We start from the raw sequence: 17,342 nt of genomic DNA, 5'->3' as shown, positions 1-17,342 counted from the left end.
TAGTAAGCTTAAGGAAATTATAGATGAATGATAGATAGAAGTAGCATGAAAAAATAATGCAAGTACAAAGAGTTCACTTCATAGTGTGTCAATAAAAATTTTAAAGGCGGAGATACCAACGCATTATAATCTATCAATTGTTTGGATTCTTGGTCAAAATACGCAGTTACTGATGACATACCTATTGTAAGCTGTTGCCACTTGTTTGAGTGAGGACGCCTTACGTAAAGGACGTCCGCAAAGATTTGTAATGCTAAGGTTTTCTGTGATGAACAAGAGAAGTCCTCCTCCTCGCGTTCCAATGGTATTGGTCGTAACTGTTTATTAGTTACATACGCTTTAACTAGAATTTGTGTGTGGTGTAACATATTTTGTATTTTATGACATTAGTGGGTGGGTGTTCTTACTTATATACTGACATGCTTGTATTTTACTAGAATAATCAGTTCTATTCCTTGAGGTCGTTTAAATATCTACAATGTTAAAAAAACCCATTCAATAAAATATTGAGTTAAATATCATTTTGCTCTTTAAAGTGCACAGGAACTAAAGCCCATTGGAAGAATTTTTTTGAATGAAAGGTGACTGAGTGCGACGCATGCCTAGTCATCACTGGAGCATATCCGGGATCGATGAAACCAGCAGACGACGAATGCCCACGTGAGGAGTAAGAGCAGTCAGGACTCTAGTCAGAAAGGTAAGGCCGATTATATCATTTACACGTCTTATCAGACACTTAATTCAACACTACGTATTACTGAAAATGAAATAAAAGAGAGAAAAAATCTTTTAATTGCATTATAAACATTCCCCTACAGTAGAAGAAGCAGGGGACCCATTTCATTAGAATCTATATTTTCTAAATTAAGTTTATCAACAGATAGGGGTAATTTCTTTGTTTAAGGATAGTACACGATATATAACAGTAATATTAAAGTAAAATGAGCTTTTGTGATCCCGTGTTCCTCCTTGCTATGATTCAGTGATCCATAAAATACGAATGACGTACAAGATATTGCACGTAAGTATTTAAGTGGCAATAAAACGTTACCGTTTAAGTTGTGTCTGATGAAGTGGATAGTACGTTTTGTGTTCAAACTTCAGGGATTGTATTATCTAGTGTATGATCCAGAATATTTTGTTTGCTATTTTTAAAGATGATGTAAATGAAAGAAATCTTGCCAAAAATAACCTTTCGTAAGGAAAACTACGCAGTTTTTATTAAACGATGAGGTAAGATGATAGTTGATCCTTTTATAACTTCTTTTGTTTTGAGCGTATAGATACACAACAGTCGAAGTCAATCGGGACACATGGCGATCGATCCGTATAGCTTGATATAGATAGAATTTATATAAACCACTAAACCAGCCAGACGGATTAATTATAGCTTTATGATCAAGCACGACTAGTGTATAAAGGCCTCATGTTTCTGGGCAGACAAATGAAATGATTGAAGGTGGTCACTCTGGGGGTCAATGACATGCACAAAACGGTCAATTAGACCATCTAAATCATCAGCGGAAGATTAATAAACATCCACGGAAGATTAATGAGGGAAAAAAATTAAAAACAATATTTATCTTCTGTGAATGTAGGCATTTTCGCTTTTAAATAAACAGTAAACGAACGCTTGTCAAAAAAGTTCTGTAAACGAACGCTTGTCAAAAAAAGGTTTTTAAAAAGGGTTCTGTGTGAATCAAGTCAATTCCATCTCCCTTCGTCGGATGTTAGAGAGAAAAAAGTCACTGACCGCGAAACTGGAAGCACGTCAGGCAGAAACGAGAACAAAGCTTACAATTGATATTACTGAACCGAATCGGGAATTCCTCTCCTAACCTGCCTCACGATGGGCGACTGGGTGTGTCTTAATGAGGGTCATTGCCCCATTTTCCTGCCAGACACTGTCTTCACACACAAACGAGGTGACTGACAATTGAGGTGAGGTTGGTGTGTAGATAGAGATAATGGAAACCATTCTTGTCAAGCAATTAGAAATAACTACATGTACAAAGTGTAGACATATTTTTAAAATTCCAATGAAGGCATTTTCTTCAAGTGAATTAAAAGTAGTCGGCATATATTTACACGAAGAAGTGTGTAGTCTTGTGGTAAAATTCATTATTTTAATTTCATTATTACAAGAAGAAAGAAAGAACCGCGCAAATTCTTTTCATTCTTCGTGACAGATGTTTTCGCTTGTTATATTTGACCAAATACACTCCTTGTGGTTGCCGGATAACTCGGCCTTTGTTCAGGTAACCCAAAGCACAGAATCGGCCGAATTCTGTCAGGTAGTCATCGAATCAAATTTCTCCTACAAATTGAAAATCTGAAGAAGACCTCTCGATAATTATATTAATGATATCTGAAAAATAAAATGGTAAACAATTGATGTGAGATGATGAAATCTGAAAATGTTTCTAATGTAGATATTATTTTCATATTCATCCTTATTTCTTATTTTGAGTACATGGGATTAATCTAGAATACCATCGAGACAAGCACGTGCATCAACCTACATTGGTTAATTGATGTTAGGCAAAATGTCAAATAGACTATGATTTTTATATCTCGTGATTCTAGGGTGGGCTGATATCAAGAATGGTCTTTGTCAGAGAGTTAGTCTGACATTCAAACGCGATAACTGACTGCATTTTCGGTGCTCCCGTTCGTCGGGGCATATGACCCTAGTCGGGGTCACTGTGTATCCATGTGTTTCCCTCGTGAGGGCATTGTATAAAGGATAATTAAAGTGACAACAGAGAATTAAAAATTTCGAGCACTGTCTAGGGGGAGTTTTAGCTGAATGGCGGACTAGATTTGAAAGTTAACGGCATCGCTTACAGACGAAGGGGGTCTCTCGGTTCCTTTGTTACGGACGCCATCATTGGATTTCGTTGTTGCACGTGTCGCGTTAACAGGTTTGAAAAGAGCACAGCGGATGTATCTGTCACCTTGTTTAATTACTACTGATAACAGAATAAGGACAAACTAACACGCATTTAACAATCCAGACAAATATTATTTTTAATTTTTTTTTGCAAATAAATACATTTTAGAATGAAAAACGAAAGCATCGATAGGTTAGAATTGCATATAAATGGTGTGCTAAGTGTAAGAGGTTGGTCAAACATTTTTTCCCAGTCCCTTGCCCTGAGTGACTCAGGAAGTCATTAGAACAAATTTTATTAGACAGCTAGTTTGTATGAGAAAAAAGGAAGTTACTGCCACGTGGTTTTCTATTGGTCCATGTGTACTTGGGTTAAGTTGGTTTCTAGGGCTGAATGAAACGTAATCACTAGCACACAGTTGTCTGTTTTAATGTGTATATTGCACATGTGTACAGACTGATCAAGTCTCGTTAGAATTCCAAACTTATGAATGTACACTGACATTGTTGTGGTTTTTAGTGAGATTAACAAAATATGGAAACGCTTTCCGTGACCTTCAAGGTATCCTTGTTTAGATCGCGATGTTACAATGTAATTAATTCATGTATTCGTTTCACACAGCATGACGTGGAAATAAAAGAATGGTTAAAGAAAAAAAAATCTTTATAAAGCGGTCTCGACAATCGATACAGATAAAAATGCCCAGATTACACTGTTTTAATCGACTAAAAATAAAGTCTCCGATTTTCTCTGGTCATCCCCCCGTGATCGTGAACATTCACCTCTCATTTCACGATAAATATCTGAAAGCGTACAAGGTGTGGGCGTTGAGCTCGTCATGACGATAAGAAATATGAATGAGTTAAGCTCCATTCAGGTCTTTACTATATATTCACGTTTTACAGCGTAGTTCGAAAGTTAAACCCATACTTTGTCATGCCTTAGAGGCACACACTTTTCACATGCTGACCTCACCGATACAGTCATGGCTAATATTGATTTGGCAGTTTAGTGTATTACATAGCCTGGTTATTGTATTAATGATATTATGACTAATATCGCATAAATACACTTAGTTTTAAAAACATGTACTAACAACTACAAAACTATAAAATTTCATAGAGTTAAGTCGTTACAATGATATCGATCATATGACCCACGTAAGGAAATTACACAAAAAATCAATTAAACGACAAGTTCATATGTCTTGAGTTTGAAAAACCAAATTTCCCAACACCTTTTGTCTGACAAAAAAAAACACATCGTAGAATGACTAAATGTTGATATGAAAACGATTAGTTGTGTAATCGATCAGAAAAAACACACCGAATGTACCGAGTGGATGGAATTCACTGAAGGACATTAAAAAGGATTAGGATGGGATTGCGGTGTAATGTTATGAACAGATTTTAGTTTACAAAGTAAATACAGAAGTAACAGGACGTCGTCCTTATTTTTCGATCGCACCTGTAGGACAACATTATTAGCATGGTTGGCGTTCCTATCCCATGTGTGCACAAACATGTCGCAACCCCCGTCATTGGGTGATCATCTAGGAGCTTTAAAAAAGGTAAGTTTAGATAAGTAAAATATTGAACACAGATCGACGCTCTGGAATGCAAGGCGTTTAAATGAATTTGATTTGTTGGCGTGGCTCTTCTAAAATAACATCGTGGGTGGTTCAATTTCAGTGCGTCATTTCTCGAAGGGTACTGATATTATAAATCCATACTTGTGCTATACGGTCGATATATGAATATATACGATTTGGAATAATTTTCAAGCGAAGTGTAAGTTAAATTATTCATTTTACATGTACGACAATGTTGATATTATTCACACAATGACACCACATGGTCTCGGTGATATATTTAAAATTTTCAATTATTTTTGCTCAGATATGATTCAAATGTATAAAAATTGAATCGATAAACGCTAGTTATCCTTAATACAAAGTGTTTCCGCTTCACGCTTACAAAGTGCGCACAACCAAAGTGGACAATCCTAAGTAAAATTTCCCTGTAAATGAACTACCGCAATGATAAAACTACCGTGATCAAAATTACATGTTACTACACTGGTTGCCAAATGTCACACCCTAGAACTGAAATACATAACAAATTTGATAGCAGTAAGTATTAATCATTAGAATATATTTTCCACTAAGCGAAGTTAAACGCATTATCACGTGAGAAGATTCATCCTTTGTAGTTTTTATTTATCATTTTTTTATTAAGTTTTTTTCTCTCACTGTGACTGAATGACTGATGTGTATTTCCTGGGTTGATCACATGAAGAACTACTCAACGAATGGCAAGGTACCGGGAAATGTCTCGTGGGATTTTTCATTAAGTAAGTATTCACATGTGATATATGTTAGCTTGTACGCCCTCAGAGTAAACCCGTTGTGGTGTTCATTCCCTGTGTACGTGTTTAGTTAAAATTCACTTGTCACGAGGCTGTAAGGATTTTTAAAGTTCTGCAATACTTTTTTTCTCTCCTTTCATTTCTCTTTCACATGACTGATGAATTTGATTAACATGTAGTGCAATGATAAGGTAAACAATGTGATCACTGTCTTCTCGGTTTTTTCCCCATTTTGAAATCATGGGATCTTTTTATGAGAAAATCTCTAGATGGACATATATATATTTACATGCATGTGTTACTTTCATTGCTATTTTCAGAAGTTGTACGGATGAAAACGTCATGTATTTAAAATGTATTTTTTTTAATTGCAAGTTTTTAAAACAATGCCCGCGAATGGCAAATTCATCCATCGCATTTTTAGTGATATGAAATGTCTATATGTGCCAAAATTATTTTCGTGAGACTGAGACATCATTGTGTGATGGTTTCTCTTTGGAAACAAATACTCGCCGTTTCTTGCCAGAGTTACCACCTTACCATAAAGGTGTTCAACAATGTCACAAACTGTGCTCTCTGGAATGACGTCATTTGGGGTTTGCAATTCACACTTTTAAACAGGACAGTCTGCCCTATCCGTCAGTCGCTGCCTCGTTTTGAATAGCAGAGACTGTCAGATAGGTTCTATTGTCCCGTTTCCAGCATCAACTTCAATTTTAGTCCACATTGCCGATGGGACAAATCGCCTTCACTTTGTTGCTTAGTTGGATGTTGTAAACTACCTTATGTTTTATATATTGGTTAAAATTTCTACATTATTCTGGTCAACCTTTATCTGGTAATATTATTTCCTTTTTTGGTCATATTGTCCCCTGTTACAGCGGTTCAGTGGACCTTTGATAGCTGGCTTGTTATCTGAGCTTTTAGCTGGAGAATATAATGTAAAGAGTGTCCGATGTGTGTTTCTGGTGGATGGTTGGTATTAAGGGATCTTGTTTATGGATGGCGTTGGGATGAAGGAATTTTGTTGTTTATACATGGATGGCCTTAGAATTAAGTAATATTGTCTATGAATGGCCTTGGGATGAAGTTATTTTGTTGTCTATGTGTGTGTCCGTGTCAATATTTAGGGGATTTACCTCTACATATACCATTCTTCAGCCTTTGCACGATATTTTTATTTTCGGAGTTTATTATCATCGTCTTTTTCCGCGCGGACACTATCAACTACGCATCTACTTCCCGTAATCAACCCACGTGTATCATGCATTTTAAAGTGGGTGGATTTTAAAGCCTGCATGTGCGCTAGTGGGTCACAAATACAATTCTTTGTCTGTCAATGCACATCCTTAAAAAAACCCAACAACATATCAGTATTCTTTACTTGGAGCAACTAATCCAGAAAGGGTAGATCGTCTTGCCATTTTTATCAGTCACTGTGTTGAGATTGGATCGCAGGACAGATATGAATGGCATGAAAGACTACCGAGAGCCGCTAGGAGAAAAAGAGCAAACATTGGATCGTTTTAAACCCGAGGGATTCAGAGGTAATGTTGATTTTAAAATGATTTAAATTTTTCTTACTTCCCATGTACATGTATATTCTAATAGATATGAGCGTTAAAGCGGAAGACTAAAACTTTTTTTGTTGGTAATTCCATTTTATAAAAGGAAACGTTTCGGCTTACGTGGGTGTGTAAAACTTCACCCTCTCTCGAGTCAAATGATTCGATCTCTAAAAAGGGAATAGTACATGTCGACGAATCTTAATCCATGCACAATTATTTGAAGCATCTATTTTTATGTCGGGGTATTCAGATGTTTATTTCGTACTTTTAAAACTATTACAAACTTTATGAACTTTTTAGTCGTTACCAAATTCAGAAAAATGTCGAATTTAGATGTAAACATAATATGATTTTTATAATACCAAACCTGCTATACATATATATATATATATATATATATATATATATATATATAAACATAGAAAAAATGGTGTTCTTTTTATTTATTTATTATGGGAAAATGTATATGGGTCATGCATATTAGAAATAGAACGACATGACATGTTCATGTATATTTGCAAGTGTTGAGACCAAAAACCAAGTGTTTGGCGTTTTACAATTATCATTAGCGGCCAGTCCTGATACAACAGAGATTTCTGAGGGTGCCCCGGGGGAGTACTTTGTTGATGCCGTACGTGAAATTATAGTGATTACTTATGAAATTGCACGATATGATTCGAAGATTCAAATCGTAATACAGAGCCATCTATATTTTGTCGCTGTCCTTCCTCGCGTAGCTTCAGGTTATTGTGTTTGAAATATGATGCAAACTATTTTATAAGGTGTAACTTTTCCTGCGGGGCTTGTTATTTGTTAAATGGCTTAATTTACATTTAGTCGCATTAAATGCTAATATGACGTAGTTGTTTCATTTCTCATCGGATAATGACGTGGAAAGTGTTGAATAACAATCCCATATATCTCTGTGCTTTGTCTGTACAAATTCTACGCGGATCTTTATGAGTATGACATTAAAGTGGGGTCGAGTTCTTTAATTGAATACGTGGCACTGCTTTGTAAATAAAAATAACGTTAAGTAAAAGATATTTTAAAAAGATGTAGCTTATAAACTTCAGCTGACAGCTACCGTCACGACAAAAAAAAAGGGGGGGGGAGGGGGCATTTCGGTATATGAGAAAATCATGAGATTGTAGAGGAATGTTTAATTTATGAGACAATGCTACATGTATGCTTAAAAAAAAAACATCCAAGAAGATGTAGACCACTTCGTGTGGATCACAATGAAATCTCGGACCGACTGATCATTGAGGATTTGTATAGAAGTGGATATACGTGTAGAACATGGACATGAAACAAACCAAACCACAGAAGTAAAACTATTAAAACGAATGGATAAATGATACCAGTACTGGGTAACCGACTATACCCGGTAAACAGGATGTTCTGTGTCTTTCTTCTTCTCAATTTATATATAAATCTTATTGTAAGAAAACCTATATGTAGTGATTCCGTTAGTTTAACTTTGTGTACTATGATTAAAGTATACACAATTGACATGTACAATTTATTAAAGCTGCCGACCGTCATAAGTGTTTTGTTGTTATTTCTACACTTTCATTTTACGGACTATGGACTAAAGAAAGATAACTCTTAACAGGTGAGCGTGATCAATTTCCAGTGATTGTGAAATCTTGGCATGGTGTCAACACTAAGTAGTATAATAGTAAGACACCAGAGTATATGTGACTTAAAAGTACCTTTTCATCGAAGCACAGATATAAAATGGCATCTTCTCTTCAACAACGAGGAAGCGATCGATTTAAAGGGTAGGTTGTGATAAAGGAACTCTTTACGCTAGCTAATGATTTTAAATTGTATCTAATTGATTTAACTATATAAATTCTCTATAATACAGGATATTTTAAGAAAAGCTAGACATTGTTAAAAATCTTTAACAACTTGGTTTTGATAGAAGACTGTTTGCTTCCCACTCATTGAAAGATTATGTACTCTACGAAACAAAGAACAAATACATGTAGCGGATAAATTTCTCTCTCTATTTACATAAATTCCGAAACGCTTGCTCCAGTTCCTTCTAGTGCCTTTGATATTGTTTCATACCTGACTTCAAGTCTGTAAGGTATAACTGAATTTTGCTTGAGTAGTATCTTGAAATGAATTAAAAAAACTTAGTTCATTTTCGATAAACTACCCTGAAATAGCAAAAAAAAAGTAAAGTGATGGCGGATTTAAACAGTGAGATTCAAAAAAATTAAAATAATGACAACTTAAAATGATACGATATGAAGTAAATAGTATGATTTTGTTTATCGATGTATTATTTTGTCTTACAGTCGAAATAAGTTTGGATAATTGTTGAATAAATAAGGTATGTCTGTTGGTTTGTTCAATCTGCGGTTGTAGTTTTGAATCAGCCGTGTGGACATTTCCAGAACGAGGAGAGCATGCGTGTTAGCAGTGCTGAATATTGAATAGAGAATCAACATCTATGATATTTTGTTTCCAAGAAACAAAAACTGATGATTTAGACGTATTAGAAATTGATAGTTTTGACATTTTAATGAAAAGCAGATTCAAATGTAGTAAACTTAATTCTGGGGTTATAGTGCTAGCCTACAGGGAAGAGTTGCATGACTACAGTGTTATGCATGAAACAGACTGTAAAGCAGTACTATGGTTTGAAATTTCCAAGAAATGGACTAATCATGAAAATAATTCATTAATTGGGATAGTATGTATACCCCCAGAAAATTCTAAATTTAGTAGTAGAGATTTAGTTGGCATTATAGCAAGCTTTTACTACATTTAAAACAACCAACACCAGATTTCATTATATATTGTGAACCAAGGTTCTGTTTTAGGACCTTTACTATTTTTGATTTATGTTAATGATGTTGCTGTAAATATGCTATCAATGTGTAGATTATTTGCTGATGACAACTCACTCCAGCAGTCCTCATATAATATGCTAGAAATTGAATACAAGCTTAATTATGATTTACATATACTAGAAAAATGGTCAAATAAGTGGCTACTCAAATTCAATCCATCCAAGACTAAAGCTGTTTATTTTTCGAAAAAAGATAACTCTATTTTACCGAAATTATTTTTCCAAGGTGATAGATTGGAGTGTGTTCCAGTCCATCGTCATCTAGGCTTATTATTGTCACATAACCTCAGTTGGTCTTTATACATTGATTCCATAGTTGATAAATCTTTTAAAAAATTAGGGCTTTTAAAAAGGCTTAAGTTCAAAATTGGCAGAAAACATCTGTCAAAATTGTATATAGCTTTTATTAGACCTACTCTCGAATATGCTTCAATTGTTTGGGATGGCTGTTCTGTTCACGATACTGATAAGCCTGAAAAAGTACAATTACGTGCAGCTAGAATTGTTACTGGTCTTCCTATTTTTGCATCTAGAGAATCCCTTTATTCAGAAACAGGCTGGCTAACTTTAAAAAGTAGACGTTATATTGCAAAAATGACTACCATGTTTAAAATTTGCTATGGTAGCGCCCCTGATTATTTAAATGAAATTATTCCATATAAACATGAAAATATATCCCTTTATAATACTAGAAACAATGATAAGTTTTACATTCCAAAATGCAGATTAGAGTTATTCAAAAAATCATTTGTACCTGACTCTGTAAAACAGTGGAATTTATTAAATGTAGAAACCAGAGAAGCCATCTCAATCAATTCATTCCGCAAAAATATAATAACAGACATTACAATACCACCATCATACTACTCTTTTGGAAAACGATATATCAACATTATTCATACAAAGCTAAGATACAACTGTATACTTAATTATGATCTTTATAAATTAAATATTACAAATTCTCCGTTTTGTACATGTGGACATACTAATGAAGATATATATCATTTCTTTTTTGCTTGTAAAAATTACTCCAGGGCTAGAAATGATCTTTTTAATCGCCTTTTCATGCTTGACTTGGTTAATATCGATACAAAATTGTTATTATGCGGTGATGTCAATTTACCTCTGCAAACTAATATAACTATTTTTTCAGTTGTTCATAAATTTATAGAAGAAACTTGTAGATTTGTTTAATCATTGTACATTATACCTGTTAATTATTACCTTGCATGACATATTGTAATATTTTAGGAGAGGGACTTGTAAGTTGTCAGAACTTGTTCCCAATCCTTTTGATTTCATCAATAAAATATGTTCAAAACAAAACAAACGAACTTGGTCGATACCCCATGGGAATCCAAATTAAAACGCGCATGATATCCCACTGATCAAAATTAATTAGTAGAAAAGAAACAAAGATTGCAAATTCGCTTTATGAATTAGGATTTAACATATACCAAGAAATGAAAGGGAAAATCGATTGGACTGAAAAAATTAAGAATAATTTGAACTCTTGTGGACTTTCTAACATTTGGTTTTATCAAACTTCATGTAATGCAAGGTGGTTAAAGGCTAAAGTGAAACTAATATTAATTGATCATTTCAAATAAAATTGGCATTCTACATTTCAACTTTCACCAAAAGCATTAAACAGCAAAATTTATGAAGAAGAACTGAAATTTGAGAATTAGCTTAATTTATTATAAAAAAAATTATGCGATTACATTTTTACATGTAGATTTCGAACATGCAATCACCATCTATACCGATTGAAAGTGGGCGTTGGATTAACATACCAAGAGAGGATAGAATATGTACATACTGTAATTTACAAGAAATTTGAGATGAATTTCATTATGTACTCAACTGTGATGCAATACAAGAACAAAAAATGAAATTTGTATCACCTAAACAAATAAAAATTGAAAATATATCTTTGATTTTAAACAAATCATGTCTAACAATAAATACTGTTTTTAGAGAAAACTCAGTACTTTTATTAAGAAAATAAATAAAATGTGCACTCCCTACCTAGAGTGCGCATACTTCACATTAATAATAACACGGTTTTTTTCCTAACTTGATAAATACTTTATTACACGCATGTATTATTTACTAAATGTATATATAACAGCATTTTGTTTTAATAGAACATTTTTACACTATATCATTTTTTATATAGATGAATATATGATTTGTGTTATAAGAAACATATGACTTCCTAATAATCAAGTTTTATTTACTGTGTATGATATCAGTACATTACTAATGCACACACTTATTCAAATTCATTTGAATCAAAATATCGTTCATTCAATTCACGTGCGCAACAATTCAAACACGCGTTTAAAAGTCTTCCCTGTTTACAATAGTATTTATTGGGATATTTATATCACGGATGTCCCTCACTTGCCCGGATGTTCATCTAGTATTTTAGAATGCGAAGCATGATCGAAAATACCTGTACGTAAACAATGTTTAGATGATGGATATTTTAACAACCATAGTGTACTTAAATTTTCTGAATAAATGTCAAAAGTGGATGTCAAATCACTGGGAAAAAATTATGCTTGTTCACTGCAAAAATTTATGGATTAAAAATTATTATCTGAATGAGTTATCATGAAATTTAAATCGGGAAATACAAAATTATTAAGGTTTTATGATAATTTTGAAATGATGTTCTGCGCACTTGTAGTGAAGAAATGAGGAATTAAATTCCAATGTAAAAAGCGTTTTGAAATATAATACTCTTTGTACTTTAAGGAAAAAGATTTCATTGTGGACTTTTATTTGTCACATTTCCTTATTGTCTGGCAGGGAAATTTCTGTATTTTATAGAAATAATTTCATAGAAATTGCACCAAAGATGATTACAAAACATGGTTGTTGTTTTGTTGTTGTTGATAAATGAAATATAATTTAAATAAGAATGATGACAGATGTATCTTGGTAACTTACTGGATGCAGTGTCTGTATGTCGGAAATTAATTAAAACTGTATAACTTTTTAACAAGGGTATGATAAAGCGTACACTAAATAAAACCTCGGCTCAAACAAGAAAAAAACCCCGATAGGAGATATATATATATATACATGTATATCCAAATAAACCAAGGATTGTCAGAAGATTTATTATAGTAAGATATGTCTATTTCTAATATTCGATTTGATGTAAAACTCTCTTTTCAACCAAACGTGTCATCTCTTGAGAAAATGAAAATACATGTATTAAATGAATTAAACTGATACTGAATGCAATGTGTAATTTTCCGGATGAAATTTAAAATTTTCTGTATTTCTATTACTTCTACTGTATCAAAAAAGAAACTTATTCAAAAGTTATGCTGCTTCATTACAGGGCTGAGATTCGTAAAGAACTGGAGGACAAAGGTTACGTTGTTGTCCCTGACCTTTTGACCCTTAAGGAATGCGATACGTTGACATCACAATACAAAGACTGGGTGGACAAGTTTGATGAGGGCGTGATCCCCCTCCAGAAAAGGACTTCGGTTATCCAGACTTACAGGGTCGGTCATTTCCAGCAGAGCTGGGAGGTCCGCCTTAGGGCCAAAGCAGTTTTCCAAGCTGTGTGGAGAACGGAGAAGTTGCTGTCCAGTATTGATGGGATAGCCATTTCCAAACCACCACAAAGCGGTACTGAATAAAATCTATCTCTCTTGATGATTTTATGTAATTTTCAACAGAGTTTTAAATCTTAGAGTCTACATATACATGAAAAGTGAAGATAACGAAGATTGATCAATCTCATAACTCATATAAAGGTGAAGATAGCGAAAAGTAATCAATCTCATAACTCCTATCAAGGTGAAGATAACGAACAGTGATCAATCTCATAACTCCTATCAAGGTGAAGATAACGAACAGTGATCAATCTCAAAACTCCTATCAAGGTGAAGATAACGAACAGTGATCAATCTCATAACTCTTATAAAGGTGAAGATAACGAACAGTGATCAATCTCAAAACTCCTATAAAGGTGAAGATAACGAACAGTGATCAATCTCGTAACTCTTATAAAGGTGAAGATAACGAACAGTGATCAATCTCATAACTCCTATGAAAAGTGAAGATAACGAACAGTGACCAATCTCAAAACTCCTATAAAGGTGAAAATAACGAACAGTGATCAATCTCATAACTCCTATAAAGGCGAAGATAGCGAACAGTAATATATCTCATAACTCCTATCAAGGTGAAGATAGCGAACAGTGATCAATCTCATAACTCCTATCAAGGTGAAGATAACGAACAGTGATCAATCTCAAAACTCCTATCAAGGTGAAGATAACGAACAGTGATCAATCTCATAACTCTTATAAAGGTGAAGATAACGAACAGTGATCAATCTCAAAACTCCTATAAAGGTGAAGATAACGAACAGTGATCAATCTCGTAACTCTTATAAAGGTGAAGATAACGAACAGTGATCAATCTCATAACTCCTATGAAAAGTGAAGATAACGAACAGTGACCAATCTCAAAACTCCTATAAAGGTGAAAATAACGAACAGTGATCAATCTCATAACTCCTATAAAGGCGAAGATAGCGAACAGTAATATATCTCATAACTCCTATCAAGGTGAAGATAACGAACAGTGATCAATCTCAAAACTCCTATCAAGGTGAAGATAACGAACAGTGATCAATCTCATAACTCTTATAAAGGTGAAGATAACCAACATTGATCAATCTCATAACTCTTATAAAGGTAAAGATAACGAACAGTGATCAATCTCAAAACTCCTATAAAGGTGAAGATAACGAACAGTGATCAATCTCGTAACTCTTATAAAGGTGAAGATAACGAACAGTGGTCAATCTCATAACTCTTATAAAGGTGAAGATAACGAACAGTGATCAATCTCAAAACTCCTATAAAAAGTGAAGACAACGAACAGTGATCAATCTCATAACTCCTATAAATCTGAAGATAACGAACAGTGATCAGTCTCAAAACTCCTATAAAGGTGAAGATAACGAACAGTGACCAATCTCAAAACTCCTATAAAGGTGAAAATAACGAACAGTGATCAATCTCATAACTCCTATAAAGGTTAAGATAACGAACAGTGATCAATCTCATAACTCCTATGAAGGTGAAAATAACGAACAGTGATCAATCTCATAACTCCTATAAAGGTGAAGATAACGAACAGTGATCAATCTCATAACGCCTATAAAGATGAAGATAACGAACAGTGATCAATCTCATAACTCCTATGAAAAGTGAAGATAACGAACAGGGATCAATCTCATAACTCCTGTGAAAAGTGAAGATAACGAACAGGGATCAATCTTATAACTCCTATAAGGAATGCAAAATAAAGAGTTGGGCAAACACAGACCCCTGGATATATACATGTAGATGGAAAATAGTGAAGAACGTGTGATTAAAAAAAATTAAAACAAGTAGGAATCCCCGCGACTACAAACATATGATACAAATGTATATTTCATACTTTGATTTCGTAAATGGATTGGTTTTCATTCTTGATGACGCTTGTTACCGCCTTATTTACCCGAATAGTGAAAATAATGCAAATTCGATTTCTTTCTTTACCAGCACGACATATGATAATTTGATTCATTTGCAGATCGCGAATGTCGAGATGATCGCAAGGATTGGCTGCATTTAGACCAGGGGGCCCAGCGAGAGGGTCTGCACGCATACCAAGGCGCTGTCTACTTAGAAGAACAAACGCAGGATGACTTTTGCTTCCGAGTATTGACCAAATCTCATCTCTACCATTCGGAATTCTTTCAGACTTTTCCAGACGGGGTGACAAAAACAGAACGTCTCGAATTTTATAAATTGTCCCAAGCAGAAAAGGATTTCTATTATAAGAAGGGGTGTACTTTCGAGTGTGTTCCGGTACCCAAGGGTGGGATAGTTTTATGGGATTCTCGGACAGTTCACGACAATACACCGCCAATCTCAAAGAGACCAAATCCGGACAGATGGCGTTTTGTCGTTTTTGTGAGTATGACGCCTGCCATATGGGCGAGTGAGAAAGATTTGGAATTCAAGGCCGATGCTTACAGACGAATGCTTCTTACGTCACACTGGTCATCCCAGGGGCTCAAAACATTCAAAGAATATAAAGATGGTCAACGGAAACGGAACTATGTGAATTTAAGTATCGATTATTTACCGGACATTGCGAAAACATCGGAAGCTAGATTATTAGCCGGAGCGGAACGTTACGATTTTGAGGACGGGAATCCAAACGGCCCGGAAGCACCGAAATGGAGATTTGGTGTTTATTGAAAATCATTCATAGTCAAACGAACACTGTTGAGAACAAATAAAAAAGCATGAGGAATTTCAGTCAGAACATATTTATATGAGGAATTCTAATTAAATACAAATAATTTTTTGTTTACTTTTTAAGAAAATTAAAGAAACACTGTATCCCGTGTACCATGGGCAAATCAACGATCAAGCAGACATGCATCAATAGTAATGATAATTACATGTATTTAATGATCAAGCAGACATGCATCATTAGTAATGATAATTACATGTATTTAACGATCAAGCAGACATGCATCATTAGTAATGATGATTACATGTAGTTTTTATGTCGCTCTGTGATTGAATACTTGCATGTATTTACAACCTTGTTGTGGCTGTTATAAGATACTGTTTTTCTTATGTTACATTATTAACATGAACTGTTTATATTATTGACATTCGTCAAGATGAAATTAAAACTTGTCCAAGAACATGCATTCTAAGCAGGGTATATATGCCTGGGGCATCAGTCTAATTAAAATCAGATCCTCTCTAGTGGTTACTTCTCCAGTGTAAGGGTAATACAAAATCTGATTTTAATTAGATTGGGATGCACACTCTACGTACTAGTATATTATATTTCATATCAACAATTTTGCCCAAAGAATATAAGAAAAACAATTCTGGTAATTCACAGCTTGTTTTTTCTGTACATTAGAAAGGATAAGAAGAATACCATTGTGTTAATTTGTCACAAATAGCTAGAAACTAATTTTGTATATTACATAATCTTACATAACAATTACTAGTAATTCGCTGGGCTTCCATCTGGGCATTAACTAATACCTAATTTCAAATTGACCAGTTAGAGTTTCAAACAGGCTAATTAGTCACATGACCCAAAGTAACCCAGCCAATAAAACATGTATAAATGCTAACAAACACTAACTATAGCAGAAATGTGCAGTTGTATTTCTTTGTACTGCAGAAAAGATGTTTTCTAAGTTGCTTGAATACCTTTGTATATTTATACAATAAAATATGTTCAAAGCAGAAAATTAAAACAAAAATAAAAACACACAAGTATATTTTGTTCATCTGCTTGTTAACCCGTGTTTGAAATCGATTTACATTTCAAAATATATAAAAAGATATTATTTTAAAACGCCAAGTACCTTCAAACTGGTTCAATCATTAAGTGTTCAAAATGTCAAAGAATAAATACTTGTATTTAGCATGTTTAAAAAGAGATGCTTAATTTAGCCTTTGTTCTATTTATGTATACTGTCCGGTGTGATATTGGTACATGCTACATTTATGTTATTCTGTTTCTGATGAGCCGTTTGGCTCAAGGATAATGAAGAACTTGAACATTTCTTTA

At 34.0% G+C, this 17,342-nt stretch overlaps 1 protein-coding gene across 7 annotated transcripts in view; it reads left to right on the top strand.

Annotated features, from left to right (window-relative positions):
* LOC125672352 (uncharacterized) overlaps nt 1-17,047 on the top strand; it is a 48,194-nt gene extending 31,147 nt beyond the window's left edge. For 5 of the 7 annotated variants that reach the window (XM_056139300.1, XM_056139292.1, XM_056139272.1 and 2 more), the window contains one exon: nt 537-11,031. In XM_056139300.1, coding sequence (XP_055995275.1) covers nt 9,717-10,895 — 1,179 coding nt within the window. In that variant the 5' untranslated portion in view covers nt 537-9,716 and the 3' untranslated portion in view covers nt 10,896-11,031. Of the gene's footprint in view, nt 1-176; nt 305-536; nt 11,032-13,062; nt 13,359-15,320 lie in introns of those variants that run through there. The other 2 variants (XM_048908599.2, XM_056139281.1) reach the window with 2 other exon arrangements.
* The last annotated feature ends 295 nt before the right edge of the window (nt 17,048-17,342 follow it).

This window comes from Ostrea edulis, chromosome 1 (assembly GCF_947568905.1).
Source record: "Ostrea edulis chromosome 1, xbOstEdul1.1, whole genome shotgun sequence".
NCBI classification, from domain to species: Eukaryota; Metazoa; Mollusca; class Bivalvia; order Ostreida; family Ostreidae; genus Ostrea; species Ostrea edulis.
This window is presented reverse-complemented; position numbering and strand designations above follow the sequence as displayed.